Source organism: Asparagus officinalis, chromosome 10, assembly GCF_001876935.1.
Source record: "Asparagus officinalis chromosome 10, Aspof.V1, whole genome shotgun sequence".
Taxonomy (NCBI): domain Eukaryota; kingdom Viridiplantae; phylum Streptophyta; class Magnoliopsida; order Asparagales; family Asparagaceae; genus Asparagus; species Asparagus officinalis.
In genome coordinates, this window is record NC_033803.1 from 63819162 (window position 1) to 63835380 (window position 16219).

A 16219-nucleotide genomic window follows, 5' to 3' on the forward strand; every position below is an offset into this window, starting at 1 on the left:
GGCTCTGGTGAGTTTGCGCGTTTCTGTTCTTGAGATTTTTCTTGAATTTGTTGATGAGGATGTGTGTGCCGATTCTTCATTGCTGTTGTTCGAACTGAGATGTTATAGCTAACTTCAAGATCTTGTGCACTAGTATTAGCTAACTTTTGATCTTGAAGATACTGTGAATGCTGTTCAATTTTGGTGTGCTCATTAGTAGAATTATTGAATTCTGAGAATTCTTTGTTGAATACTTTACTTTCTTTAATGGAATTTATAATTTTGCAAGCTATGTGAACAGTGCAGGATCCTTTTAGAAAAGTTTTGGTGAAGTTTCTTTTTAAATGCTCCATTTGTTACTAAACTTTAGGTATTGAATGTTGGATACCGCTATGGAAACAATCAAGAATGACATAATATAATGTGCAAAAGTATGCTAATATGTGTATACATATAAGGGTGATCAGTGCTGAAAGATATGCCTGTAAAATAAGAAATTTACATGGTCATGGCAAAGCTGGGAGATAAAAGTAACAAATGAAATGTTGCACTTTGCCCTTAATGGAAAGACGGATTCATTTTACTTTGCACGTGACATATCATGGACTTCACGCCGCAAGTAGCATGTTGGTGGTCTGAGATGTCAAAGGACCAATCAAACTCTGGAGCAGTATTGGCCATTACATGTTGACATTATCTTGTGTTCTGATCTTTTAACAAATAATATCTTAGATAAGCACAAAACTAGTAGAACATTTAGGATGGAAGTTCAATTAAGGAAGTTAGAAGGAAGAAGAAGTGAATGGAGGACACTTCAGCACTGAGCCAACAAAGAACATTGAATATTGCAGAGAAGTGCTTGATGTAGATGCCTCAACAGCAAGCTGCAAATACTGACTAGATTAGGTTTTTGAGGCAATACAGACAAGCATTGATAATATGCTTCAATTGTGAGATGCTAAACTAGAGATGTACATTGATGAGTGTATCACAAATAGTGATTTTAGGAAGAGCTAGGCAGGGTACACAATGCCTAGCACTGCCTAGGCTTTATTTAGTTTTTAAGTGGGTGTTAAATACATAAAAATCTGTTAAAAAAAAGTTAATGAGAAGAACAAGCGAAATTAGTTTGAAGGAAAAGGAGAAGCTAATGAGATCAAGATTATGAGGAGACACTATAATCGATCACCGGCAGCTCGGAGGAACCTCAGGCGGAGGCGAGCAACTCTTACATCTTCATCATCGTCTTATTCGCCTAAAACACGTTGAGGAATCAGGGTCAGTGCAGGTTCCGGCGAGACAGAATCCGCCGCTGGGGACCTCGGTGATGTTCAGACTGATGGATCTGATGAGGAGGTGGGAGGAGGATTGGAGGAGACTGGATAAAATAAGATTCAAGGTGAGAGAGAGTTAGGGTTCAACATTCAAGATTGGCCTTGGTACTTTGTGCATATTTGCTTTGAGATTTCTTGAATTCTTGATTGAAATGTGTGGCCAATCTTGATTCACTTCAAGAAACTCTAGCTAACTAACATAAGTTGATGCATGTATATCTTAACTTAGGATTCTCTAGCTAATCCTGGGCACTAGATTCACAATTTTCATTGATACTAGTATGGTTATCTATTTTCATATTTAATTTAAAAGTAAAGGTTAAGCAATAAATTCCTTGAAAAATATATTTAATGTAAAACTCTATTTTTGGTATGCAAAATAATTTTGTGGGATTTAGAGAGCTAACCATTATTTTGAAATCAAACCTCTTCTCTTATTCCTTTTATTTACTGCAGTTACTGCTCTTTAGCTACAAGAATTAATGATATTGAATATAATGTTATGTGCATTAAAAAATAACTTTTTACAAATCTTTCATGAGCTTGTTGTGATATAATTTTCCTATTTCATCTTTTTAATCATTTCTTTCGCAAAAAGAGAAAAATATTATACATGAATGAAAAATACACTGATTAATGATATTGAATATAATGTTATGTTTATAAAATCCACATTAATTACTAATTCTTAATCTTGCTTTCCCTCTTCTATCTAAGAGTCTTAAAAGAAATCTAAGGGAAGATACTTTTTGTTTTTTGTGTATGTCTAAAATATTGTCTAAAGAATGAGATCTTTTACATGCATTTTTTTATATTTTCATAAGAATATAGAAAAAATTGAATTAAATTATAATTTAATTCAAATATTAAGAAATAAAGAATAACAAAAGCAAGTTAAATCCAAAAAAAATTAACTCACATGCATTACTCAATCTCACGAGGCACATAATAGCAGTTGAAACTATTTATTTAGGTCATCAAACAATCAGTTCAAGTATTAAGACATCGCAGTTCTAACATTTGGGAGAATAACAAAATTTCCTGATGTTTGGATTTATAGATGCAATATATATAAATTTCATAAAACTAAAAGCAGATTACAGTTTTTTTTTTCTTTCCATCTCATATAAATCCTTTTTTTCTTCATATCCTCAATCTTGGGCCAAGTATTAGACCTTAATTAACTTCTTATTACAATCCAAAATTGAAGAACAACAAAAATTATCATTAACCTTCAATTTCGAACAATCCAAAATTATTAAGAAATAAGAGAGGAGAAAACTTACCTGCATACATCAATTAATCATTTGAAATCAAGATTTCTCTTCAACAAAGATTAATGTGGATTGCTTCTTCTATTTGAAAAGAATGAGTAATTGAAATAAAATCTCAATTTATGGTATGATTTTTTTAATTATTTCAAAATATACATATTTTACTAACCTTTTTGAAGCATTGCTTCCTTTCTTTTCTTGTCCTTGCTATGTTATCTCTTCTTCTTTGTTTTTAATAAGATTCAAGTGTAGAGAATTGATGTATATTGTATTTGATTTCATAACTGATTTTTCCTTAATGAAAACACCTAATAATACTTCCATTATTGAACGCCTAATTATAATTCATAATGAAAATGCCTAAATGAGTTGAAACGGCCAAGATTTTTGTCTTCACATTCAAATGCTCAATGTGCTTAATTAATGACATACTATTAATTGAGATTCAAAATGCTAGATATAGTACAAGCATATATCCAACTATAGTATGGAATATGAACAAAATAAGATTTAGTTACAATAAAAGAAACATGCTCTAACTTTTGAGGATCTTTTCCAGTAGCTAAAAAAGATTAAGATTGAAATGATAAATAAAATAAGTATGTACATATCAAACCACATTATATAATGCTTTTCTAAAATATATATTATATAATTCAAATGCTAAAAAAATAAGCATGCATTTGTCAAACTACATAATACAATATTTTTCAATTAATATATTATATAATAGTTATACTATAGTCTAAAACTTTAAATTAATGTGATTTAATAAGAGGGGGTTATGAAAAAGAATATGAAGAGGTATAGTGTGTGTATTTATGTATGTATATGTATGATGTGTATGATTTGAATGGGTAAGGTTTATGTATGTATGTATGTGTTTTATGGAGACATGTATGTTTGTTGGAGGATATTTTTGGAAGAAATATTTTAACATACCAACAAACTTTTATAATAGGATTAGATTTGAGACCATGAAGCTTAAGTTTTTGATGATTTACAGCAATTGCAGTTTTAAGAACTTTCATTACTCATTGGGAAAACTTACAAGATTTGATGATTTGTTTGTAAAGAGTTTGGAGGTCAGTTAAGGGAGTGGTTTGTTTTTTATGAAAGTTAAAGTGAAAGTGCAGTCTATAAAATGGTACGAATCAGCATCTTGAATCTTTATATGGTGTAGAATTTAGCATTTAAGCTATTCTTCGTACGTAGCCTGCTGTATGTTTTCATAGAATATTCATAACTTTTTAACAACAACTTGTGCTTAAGCATTTATCTTCAAAGGCAGGCATTACTGTGTTAATTCTTACCATTTTAATTATGTAAAAAGGACATGATAGTCATTGTTCTTTAAAACAATACACTCTAGAGCTGAATTGGTATTCCAAGTGTCTGCGAGGAGTCCTCAAATTGCTACAAGAACTTGATGGCAGCGGAACATATAATGAAGAACTGTTGATGTATTCAATAACAGCTCATATGTTGGTGAGATTGTAGTGTTTAATAACAGATCTCTTGGATATGTACAAGCATCTTATTCATTTGAGGTCTTAGGTGCTTTGTCTAGTGCTCGGGGAGGTGCTTTTGAATTTGAATGCATGGCCTGTTTGGTAAGAAGAGATGACTTCTTCGGATATAGTGATAGGCAAACACAGTAGTTAGTGCATTTAAGAGATCCATTCTATCTCCATCACTCTCTTTACAGACACATTACCCATGCATATACATAATAAGATACGTATTCAAGTATGGGTCTAACCTATGTGTATATACATATAACATATGCACATACATAAACCACACATCACTTTGTTCGGAAGAGTGTCCTTTTGTATGCAGAACCCATGAAATCTGTTTGACCTTTAGAAACTGTAACAATGTAAGTTTATAATTGTAAAAGATATTTATCATAACTTGACATGTTATTAACTGCTAGAATGTTTTGCATAGAATCAGATCAGCATAAATGCAAATTTCAGGAAGCTTTATGTTTATGAGTTATTATTTAAAATGAGTAAATGATGGCCGAAATATTATGTTATAATCAAATGTAACATAAAGCATTTCTATTATTTCATCATAAGCAGGCTCTGTTTTTTGTTTTGTGTTGTGTCATATGAAATTTATTTCAGCTCTTTTTTTATAATGACTTTTTTTGTAACCCAGGTTTTGGGGAATATGAATAAAGATTCGCAATCTTTAATGCTCTTAACAATTGTGAGAGGACTTATTGAGCTGGGATACACATCAACGGTAAGTAAATTCAACACATCTTGCATCTTTATATGGTGTAGAATTTAGCATTTAACTTATTCCTCCTACATAAGCTGCTGTATTTTTCATAGAATATTCATAATTTTTCAACTACGACTCTTCTTAAGCATTTAGCTTCAAAGGAAGACATTACTGTGTTAATTCTTACCATTTAATTTATGTAAATAAGACATGAAAGTCATTGTTCTTTAGGATGATACCACTGTTATAAATAGCGATAAATAGCTCCACAATAGCTGCGCTAATAGCGTTAGCGGTCCCTTCTCTCTACGCTATCGCCTAATAGCGGTGACATATTGCAAAATATGCGCTTTTCGTTCGCAAAAGCGGCCAATAGCGCGCCCTAACGGTAAATAGCGGGCGATTGCATCACGATACACTCTAGAGCTGAATTGGCATTCCAGGTGTCTGTAATAGGTCCTCAAACTGCTACAAGAACTTGATGGTAGTGTATGAAGAATTGTTGATGTATTCAATAACGAAAAGTTGTTCTAATGTCTGTGAGATTGCAGTGTTCGATAACATATCTCTTGGATATGGAAAAGCATCTTATTCATTTAAGGTCTTAGGTGTTTTGACAACAATGACAAGTGCTTGGCGAGATGCTTTTGAATTCGATTGCACAGCCTGTCTAGTAAGGAGAGTGTACATCTTTGGATATAGTGATAGGCAAACAGAGTCGTTAGTGCATTTGAGAGATCTATTCCATCTCCATCACTGTCTTTACAGACACATGCATACACAAAATCAGATGTGTATGCACGCATTGGTTTAACCTGTGTGTATATACAAAATTACAAATAACATATGCACATACATAATCACACATTACTTAATTCAGAAGAGTGTCCTTTTATTCGCAGAACCCATGAATGAGACTCAAGGCTTTTAACTGGAGATGGAATAAATTCATAGTGACTCCAGTCAGGGCCCTTTTTTTGTGTTTTCTAATGCGAATTGTTTGAAGGATTTTGTGTAAGTCGTAATGGAAGAATAAAAGTTTTAGAAGTGTCACATTCTATTGCTAAACTTCGAACTCAAGATGTTTAAGCATTAACTTCAATGCCTATAATCCTGGGTTGTTGAGGATGACTTTGTTCAAGGTGGACATTTATTATAAAACTTGATTTCCTTTAGTTCTTCTACTTTATAATATCTAGTGACTTCTCATTGAATTTCCAGGCATTCATGATTGAAAAATATAGATACCACTTTCTGGAACATTTGTTTAATGTTTTCGGATATAGGCATATAGCTCTTTCCACGGTTTATTGGCACGGTGCTGGTTGGTATTTTAGATTTAATTGATTTTCAGGGATCAAAGTTGTGAATCCGTCTCTTTATATTTCTTTAGGAATCATTTGCTGCTGTTCTCACTTTTTCTTTCTTGTCTCTGGTATGCCAAAGCCTGCCAAATTAGTTTAATAAAAGCATGTGTCGTGGAGCAGATTGATTGCTTGTCGTATAAGTTGAATTATAGCATTCTAATGGAGGAAACCAATAGACGATCATTTGTTAATGATTTTATATTTGTGATTTCAGCTTTAGTTCATTGATGAAGCATTGCATTTTTTTATATTTGAAGTTTTTTCTAGTACTCTATAATAGTTGGTCATTCTTAAGGAGTTTGATTCATAGTTTAATTTTCTCCAGTTTGACTATTAATAGGTTTATGCATTAGAGGACGGAGAAGCTCATTCTTCGTGGGAGCATGCTGGTTCTCAAGTATCAGTTGTGCCCTCTGACAGTTATAGTACCATTGATTGGTCAATGTAAGCATCAATATAGTTATTTACTTTCCATTTTAGAGAGTATAAATATATTCAATGTTCTTAATGCGGCAAAAGCTGAATAGCATGCATTTTTTCAATTTAAATTTTTTGTGCAATGTTGCTGATATGTTATAAGAAATTATGTTTCTATGAGTTTGGTCATGATGGTACCTCTGATGAACATGTATATGATTTGTTTGGCACAGTTATGAAGCTGTTATCCTAAGTTCTCTTGAAGCCAAAAGCGTCATTTCAAGGTAAGGATATACTAGTTTCTATGTAAAGTTTATTTTTGTCACAAGCTTTTTGAATCGTCTTTTTATACCTTATGATCATGAAGTAGATGATGTTTAAAGATACTAATCATATCATGCGAAGCATGTTTAAAGATGTAAATTAACCTTCAAAACTGGTAAAAAATCCACTCGAACCGTAAGTTTCCTATCTTTCATAATTAGAAGGCGTTTGATGGCTTGCAACTGCAGTCGCATTCCAACTTTCACTTGCATGCAATTGAAGCATTGCAACCGTTATGAAACAACAATTGCACTTGTTTGGTTTAGATTTTAAGTTTTATAACTAGCATTTGCAGTTGTTTAATTCTACATGCAACTTCTCACATCCAACTTGAATTACTTTTACTAAAATTTTAAATTTATTGTCATAATTTTTTCCCTCTATCTCAGACATGCGTGGTTATCTTCAACTCTATTGATTTTTCTCTTTTATGTACCCTAACATTTCACGCCACACAACTTCAACCAAAAAGTTTGGATGAAGGCTTTCTTGTTGTTATAGTGTTTTATGTCATGCGGGAAAAATGTTTGAGTCATCAGCCTAAGGTATTGTATAGGCATCATGCTTGTTTGTTGTAACAAATCTTCTATGCTAGTTATTAGGACACAATAATAGAAAAGGAAAAACAAAAAAAAGGAAAGGCATGCAGACCAATCACTCAGACACCTTCAGCTTATGTAAATCATGTCTTCTGTGTTAGGTACATTGTTAACTGTAGCTTGTGAGTTTTCCTTGTGGCACGGTCCAGCTATTTTGATTCCCTTTTATGTACTATTGATTTAAGTCATTTTATGTTTTTGTATTCCACCTGTATGGTAAATAAAATTTGTATTAAAATAGTTATTGGGGTGTCTTCATAGTTAGCATTGCTGCTTAATCTTTCATGTGAATTGAGCAAGTAAGATATGCACAGGCGCACATGCCTGTACAAATGCGCACATTTCTCTCTTGAAGGAAGGATTTGTAGGCAAAATCCTTGTCTAAGACCGTTTGCAGTTCTAGATTTTTGTTGTTGCAGTCACCTGTGAGTTCATTTAGCTTCTCTGCAGCTCATACGATTAAGAACAAGAAATTATTGTACTTGTAAACTTTGCTCTGTGGGCTTGCGCATTGACTTGTCATGTCTTATTTGTTCTCCTGTTGTGACAAGCAATCCAATGATAAACTTCATGAAGTACTTGTTCTCTATGCACAACTAAATCATCTTAAAATCTTAAGATGAAAACATACCAAATTTATATGCATATTATCTACTCATGTTTATCTGTTGATTAATAGTCTGAATCTGATCTGTTACTTAAGCATCTTCTACTACATACTAGAACTGTGGCTTTGCGAGCATTTACTCATTAAACTGCTTAGTTGTATGGTCAGTGACAGTAAACTGTGTGCAGCTTTATGGAACATCCATTCGATTCTGTACCACTTGTGTGGCTTATTCATGAAGACATCCTTGGGAGGCGCCTTCCAATGTATGAAACAAATGAGTGGGATGACCTTATCACGATTTGGAAAACCAGTTTTAGAAGGGCTGATGTTGTGGTGTTTCCAGATTTCTCCCTTCCAGTAGGAACCCGCCCTTTAATTTAATATTGTTGCAGTTATAGTTGCTTCTTTGATTGACCCAATTTCACAGGTATACCTTCTAATTGTTTTCTCTTTTTTCCTTCTCCCTGTCAGATGATGTATGGTTCACTTGATACTGGAAACTTCTATGTTATTCCTGAATCTCCAGTCAACACCTGGGCTGCTGAGACTTACACTGCATCCCATTCTCGAAGCGGATTACGGAAAGATAACGGGTTTAACGATGATGACTTTATAATGTTAGTTATTGGGAGCAACTTTTTCTATGATGAATTGGCATGGGAATATGCAGCTATCATGAACGCCATGATACCAGAGATTAAGAAAATTAAAAGAATAGAAGGGCGGAGAGGAACTTTTAAGTTTGTTTTCTTATGTGGGGATACCATACCTGCCCATGACTATGCTTTTCAGGTACCGATTGCATGAACATGCTATGCTGTGTACCATTATTAGCATCAGCCTAATTCAGAATTGCTAAAATGGTCTATATACTTGTGATGTATATTTTCTTTTCAGTAAAGTATGTAGAATCTAACTGGAAATTATAGATAGATAGATAGATAGATAGATAGATAGATAGATAGATACTTTTAAGTTCATTTAGGTTTAGTTTATCCTGGAAAAGATCACCTGCTAAAGTATTGCTTATTCATCATTCATCCTAGCTTATGCAAGGGCTGCCTGCACCTAAACTCAGTCAAAATAATCTGTAATTTGTCACTGGATATACTTCTCTTCTTGGAAGTAAGACGGGATTTTTCTTTTTTAAATAATTATCCAATTCTTTGACTATTGATGGGGGTCTAGTAGTGTAGTTTTGGATATACAGCAGTACAAACTTCATTTCCATTTTCTTATGACTTAATCTTGCCCACTTGCGCTCATCAATGAACTTTGAATGCTGTAGTTCTACTTATCTTTGATTGTTCACTGCATTCGACGTGAATTAATCGAGTGCAATCTTTTAGTGGAGAACATTCAACTTGAACGGAACTCTGCACAGTCAAGGGGTTAAACGGGTCAAGGGACTAAATATGATTCCTTATTACACTTAATTTATCAATGTACCCCTTTACAAGTCAGAGAGTCATTTTCCTTTCCAAATTATTGAATCAGTAGCATCAGCCACATGAATCTTTTTCTTTCATTCAATTCTGTTTGCTTTCATTTCTTCAATTAAATTAACAATTATTATATCCTTCCTTCCCCTCCATCTATGCCCTGTTAGTCTGACCTAGCTCTGTTCTTCATTGCTTCACTAATACTGTCTCACATTTAAATTGCCTATGTCGCATATGTCCAAACCTCTCAATTGATTCCCCTTATTCTACCTCGATATATACACCAGGAATTTCTTATGAGTGCACACTTAGGATCATAGTATCATGTGAAAAAAAATTTTGTCCTAAGACAAGATAGAGTGGTTTAAGTTCTTTTAGTTATATTGTAATCTTATGATGTAGCATCCTATCCTTAAGTGACGGGGGTAGAGAAACCTTGCCATTTGAAATTAAACCTTTTTTTTTACACGTTGTGTTACCTGAGAATAATTGTAGAACATTATTTGATTCTGCTAACTTTTTTAGGTTTCCAAGTCGCTCTTCACTTCTTTTAGTTTGAACTCCTTCCTTTCTAATACATTTTTTTTCATAAACTCACCATATTGCTTGCACTGGTTAAAAGTGCCCAAGTTAAAGCATGAATGGAGCCAAGTTTTCGCCTCCCATGAAAAGGACAGGAATATGAATATTTGATCTATGAATCTGTGACTAGGATCCAAAACCTAATAGAATAATCTTTTTGGTTAAAACGCTCTCAATGTGGTATTAGTGCTTTAGTGGGCTAGAGCTCCATCTGTATAGCAAGTTCAATATGAAGATCTGGGCAAGGTTAATCATAAATAGCAAGGGTGACATGCATAAGAAATTCTATGACTTGGTAATGCTACAATTAATTTGAGATGAGTTATAGACATTAAGTGAGTACAATCAGCTAACATCAAAGGTAGTTCTCTGGTTTTCGAATAAGCTGGAGTCAGTATACAAGGTTATCACAAAGGTTAGTCTGAGTCCAATAGAGAGATAAGATGGAGAACAAGGCAAGGTCGACATGCCTTCGAAGATAAAGAAGAGTACAGAATTGAGGAATGCTTCAAGTCAAGTTCATCAGCAGTGAACCAAGATGAGTGTTTGTTCAGTTTGTATATTATATCCGGTTAAAAGCAGTAGAGGTAAGAGATGATTTGAGCTGAGGTTAAGTTCTATTTAGGAAACATAGGGGAATATGGGTGTTTAATATATTATTGGAATAAGGTCACATGATTAATTTTTTGGGTCACAGTGGTCCCAATTATTACTAGTGCAGCTCAAATTCAAGGTCCGATTTGCTGTAAGAACCATTTTCCTCAGTTATTATCTTGCTAACCCACTTCTTATTATGGATTACTAAGCTTTCTAACACTATAAATCCAAATCCTCTACTTTTGATTTAAGGGTAATTTTTATTCTGGAGGCCAAAGTGTTGAAATTTGGGGTTTAATCAGGTTTCATAGCCAATTTTATAGCAATGATATTAGATAGCAGCATGACAGAGAAATGAATGAGCCAAAGTGAACCTATGTTCCATTGGCCTTTCGATGCCAAACTCAATAGCCATATAATACAGTAGGATTCTACGTAATAACATTTTTTTGGGTTATTTCAGCTTAGTAAGATTTTTGGGTTTACAGGAAATGGGTTTAATTGTTTTTGCAAATGATGTTCTATTTGTTTGTGAGTGGAGCTCCTCATGTGGTCATGTAGTTGTCAACCGCTTAATCACTTTACTTTTCCCATCACCTCCTTGTAATGAAGTGATTGTAACACATTTTTGTTGTTGATGTTCTTCTTCTTCTTCTTCCATGTACATTTTGCTCTCATTCTTGTAAAATTATTCGGCATTTCAATTTATAAGTTGGTTAATTTTTTAGATCCTGGATATCTTATTCCAATGATGATATTATCAGTTTTTCAAGCATGATTTTGCTAGTTTTGGAGTTAAGTCATATGTTACATGCTTGGTCCAGGAACTTGCTTCTCGTATGGGATTGCCAGTTGATTTTGTAAAGCACTATGGAGCAGATGGCGATGTGAACAGAGTACTTTTGATGGCTGATTTAGTTCTCTATGGCTCCTTCCAGGAGGAACAGGGTTTCCCTCCACTATTAGTGCGGGCAATGTCATTCGAAATTCCCATAATTGTTCCCAGTTTGCAGATTATAACAAAATATGTAAGCTTAACTTCTGAATCAGCTTACTTTCCCCTTTCCCCAAACCTCCAAAAAAAAGACCTCTCTGTATATGCATTTTTGTTCTTTTTTTTGTCTTAGTTAGATGTTTTTCCTTACCATAATTACATCGACACCTACAGGTTGTAGATCAGGTCAATGGGGTAATTTTTGATCCACATAACCTGGGCACATTGGTGAAAGCTTTCTCACTTCTGATAGAAGATAATAAGCTCTCTGCTTTAGCACATTCAGTTGCTTCTTCTGGGAAAAGACTCTCCAAGAATATTTTAGCATCAGACTGTGTTGCTGATTATGCGAAGCTTCTTGAGAACTTGGTACAATTTCCTTCAGATGCGATGCTTCCTCTTCTAGTTTCTCATATTAAGCAAAACACCTGGGCATGGGACTTACTTGACATCGAAGACACACAAACCAATATTTCTGTCCAAGACAAGGGTTTCGAGGACACTATTGTTTCTTTGGAGGAACAGGCGGCTGGTAAATTTCATGTAAAAAAAACTGCCCAGATAGGCAACTCTTCAGCAGAAGACTTCCCTACCCAGTTAGATTGGGATATCATTGCTGAAATGGAAATTCTGGAAGATGCTGACAGGCGAGAGAGGGAAGAGGTATGCTGCTTTCTTTGTTTAGTCCTTAAAATGAACTTGACTAGTCATATATATTTACAGAAAAGGCTTTCCTGTTGACTACTAGATTGCAGAAAGGACGCCAAGATATTTGGGAGATTGGAATACTGTGTATAATGATGCCCGAAAAGCTGATAAAGATACAAAATTTGACAAAAACGAACGTGATGAAGCTGAATTAGAAAAAATTGGTCTTCAATTGTGCATCTATGAGATTTACAGTGGACGAGGAGCATGGCCATTTTTACAGCATGGCTCTCTATATCGTGGGATAAGTCTTGTATGGTTCCTCTTTTCTGTGATTCGTATATTTAACTGTTATGCTGTTCGTTGCATGTTCTTTTTTCATAACAAATTCCATAGATCATTTAAGAGTTATGCTATCTTTTTTATTGCTTGATTATTTCTTTCTCTGACTACTTTTTTACTTCATGGTGTGTACACCTCTTTATACTCTAAAAATGTCCTGTAATTCATGTCATGTTGTAATTTACATCAGATACTGTGTGTGCAGCATCTATGAAATATACATAAGATTTTAGCTCCTTATACCTGTTATGGTATCTATCGATCGGTTGGGAATAGTAAATGAATCTCGTTGGCTTCGAGGTCTTCAATGTCTTAACAATGGGAGATGCCTTGAAAACTATCCCCTTGTTATTCACAACACCGGTAGAACTTCCCCCTTGAAACAAGAGCAAGTAAGAAGGAAAAGGAACAATTAATTAGCTGATCAATGACTTCTTTATGATTGATCCCTATGAATTGTTCATGCATGTGCTTAGAGAAGGGGTTTATTATAGCAAACTCTTTTTATAGCAACAAGAGAGCTATTTCATTCCTTGGATGAAATAAGACAACTCTCAAGAATGTCATCTATTGGCCCCTTGACCAAGTCCTTTAAAGTACTTGAACTTTTCATGGGCCAACCATCTCAGTCTGAACTACCCTTGGGTTAGACTAGCGCAGTCCTAGTTTGAGTCCCACTTGCTCAATTCCCACACTCTAGGCTTCCTAGTCAGGTCGGGTCAAGTCAAAATGCTTAGATGTTCTCCATGCGGATCTAAGTTCCACTTGCTCGAAATGAGATGTATAGCTCAACCCAGCTGTGCCATTCAAACTTGTTCTTTTGTTGGAGTGTAAAATTCATGCTTTACCACTACATGCAACTCTCAATACGACTTGCTTCACAGAGATACTATACTACACAAGCATAGGGTTATCAATGTTCTTCATGTGCACTCCATACATATACATGCTTATGTAAAGGAATATTATTTTCCTTTACATGACCCATTATATTACCTGACATCATGGCACATCATAGATAAATTTTTTTAGGAATCATAGGAAAATGGCAGTAGATATATATAAATGTAACTAATTCTAGACTCTTAGACTCTCTGCATCAAATAGACAACATTTATGCCTCAGTAATAATCATCACCAACACTATGTGCATTTCAGTGTGTGTACTTGCGCATGTGCATTTTCCTGTGCACACATGTAAAGAAATTTCGTGTATCGGGAAGTGCACATTTTCATGCATGTTTGTTAATGTAAAAGAACCTCCTGAATACATGTCTCTGCAGTAATATATGTTTCTAAATTGCTCTACTGGGATCTTATTATATCAACTCTTCTGGTTAAATTCCTACTAGTGCCACATAGGTCTACTCTGAAGTCCTTATGAAGCTTCAAACTGCTGTCATATACATTTGTGTTTAATACTGAATACTTTGACAGTTTTGTGGAACTATTTTTAATTTGATTAATGAAGTTTTAAAGTTCCCTAATTACATCGCTCCATTGAATGTTTTAACCTCTTCAGTCCAAAAGAGCTCAAAGGCCAAGATCAGATGACATTGACGCAGTTGGTAGGCTTCCAATCTTGAATAATGCATATTATGGAGATCTTCTTTGTGACTTCGGCGCCATGTTTGCAATTGCAAATAAGGTGGATAGCATTCACAATATGCCTTGGATTGGATTCCAGTCATGGCGTGCTGCAGGAAGGAAGGTAAGAATTATAATCTTCTCTGGAACATGCTCTGCAGTTTACTACAGCAGCGAAGCTATCTCCTGATCTGGTAACAGTAGCTTATCCTTATCTGACTGATATTTTCTTATTTTAAAGTAATATTTTAAAGTAAACTATGAATATTTCTTCCTTCAATTTAGTGTGTTATGTCTTTGCCTTCCTGAGAAAAGTTCCATCACCATAAAGTTGCATTCTCTGAATCCGAAAATGGTGAACACCGCCAATGGCCAAATGGATACAAAAATAAAAAAAATTGTCTAGTTTTCCTTTTGTTCGTACCTATTTATCCAATGCAATTGCTGAAACCAAGCTTACATGTTTGATATCCAGGTTTTGTTCTCTTTGATGTTTAGGAGAAAGATATCAACATCAGTAGCAGGTTTTGTTTTCTCATATTAGAACAGGATGAGGACTTAAATGTTTTTTTAAAGCTGAGGGGCTGGATGGCCACTCAGCAACAGACAATTTGAAAGCAGGGAGGGACACCAACCCTCATTTTCTCATGTACTCGTTTATTTATTTTTAAACTGACAGCTCATTTTACCTATTGTATGTACTGAAATTTTTTCTAGAAACCCAGGAGAAGCTTAGTTTATGGTTATGCCCAATTGATTCTCCTGATTACAGAAAGTTCAGCGAAAATCAATTATTAAGGGGTGTGATTTTTTATTCTTCGAAAATTATTAATTTGTAAAAGAAGAAAAATGAACTTTAATCCAAATAGTTTTTCTCCTATATTTGAATGTGTCAAGTGGTTGCTGGAGGATGCAGTTGCTTATTTGTGTGCTTTACAGGTATCTTTATCTGTTAATGCTGAAGAAGTTCTGGAACGAACTGCACAAGAAAAATCTGAAGGAGATGTGATTTACTTCTGGACGCCAATGAAGATGAACAAAAAGGCTGTGGGAGAAAATGACGGATTTGACTTTTGGACAGTGTGTGACATCTTAAATGCTGGGAATTGCAGGTATGCTTTCAAATTCTCCTTAACAGTTAGGTTTGCTATTTCCTCAAATTTATGTAAAATTGTATTTTCTTGATTTTGGCAAATGTACCTCCAACATTCTGCAATTTTCCCTAAATAAATTCTTGAGTTGTTCTCGTGAAGACATCAACATTTTAGTTTTTCATGATGTGTTAAATTTGGGAAAGGGTGGGTCAAACTGTTTAAGACCCTCATAGAATAGATATGGTGTCTCGATATGGGAGTCGTGTGCGTTTATATATGTGCTGCACTAGATACTGTACTTCCTACTCCATGAGCATGTATTCAGTTTCCCTAACAACTCTACTTTTTACAGACATTAAGCAAACTTTACTAACCTTCATTGGTTTGTTTCAGGACTGTGTTTGAGGCTGCATTCAGATCGATGTATGGTCTACCAGAGAACATGTCTGCTTTGCCTCCAATGCCCAATGATGGTCATAAGTGGTCTACTCTCCACAGCTGGGTGATGCCGACACCCTCTTTTCTAGAATTCGTGATGTTTTCAAGGTAATATTTTTGCATGTGCATCAAATATCATGTGGCAAAGTAGCTTAATTGACATTTTATTCTACGTAATTGCAGAATGTTCGTGGACTCGATAGATAGTTTAAATCAGAAAAACATCGGCGCTGCTCCGTGTATTCTTGGATCTTCAGAACTAGAGGTAAGCTAACTTATCCCAGCTTGTTGGTCTCCCATTTGCCAATAGGCTTTTATTTTTGGTTTTTTTTGTGTTGGGGTGGGGGGGGGGG

At 34.6% G+C, this 16219-nt stretch overlaps 1 protein-coding gene across 1 annotated transcript in view; it reads left to right on the forward strand.

Annotated features, from left to right (window-relative positions):
- Window positions 1-16219, forward strand: part of LOC109826814 — a 19703-nt gene that overhangs the window by 1879 nt on the left and 1605 nt on the right. Inside the window, exons 3-14 of the mRNA XM_020393835.1 lie at window positions 4757-4843; window positions 6533-6636; window positions 6843-6893; window positions 8328-8499; window positions 8614-8934; window positions 11588-11791; window positions 11932-12420; window positions 12506-12718; window positions 14270-14458; window positions 15274-15446; window positions 15822-15974; window positions 16050-16131. Coding sequence (XP_020249424.1) covers window positions 4757-4843; window positions 6533-6636; window positions 6843-6893; window positions 8328-8499; window positions 8614-8934; window positions 11588-11791; window positions 11932-12420; window positions 12506-12718; window positions 14270-14458; window positions 15274-15446; window positions 15822-15974; window positions 16050-16131 — 2238 coding nt within the window. The remainder of the gene's footprint in view (window positions 1-4756; window positions 4844-6532; window positions 6637-6842; window positions 6894-8327; window positions 8500-8613; window positions 8935-11587; window positions 11792-11931; window positions 12421-12505; window positions 12719-14269; window positions 14459-15273; window positions 15447-15821; window positions 15975-16049; window positions 16132-16219) is intronic.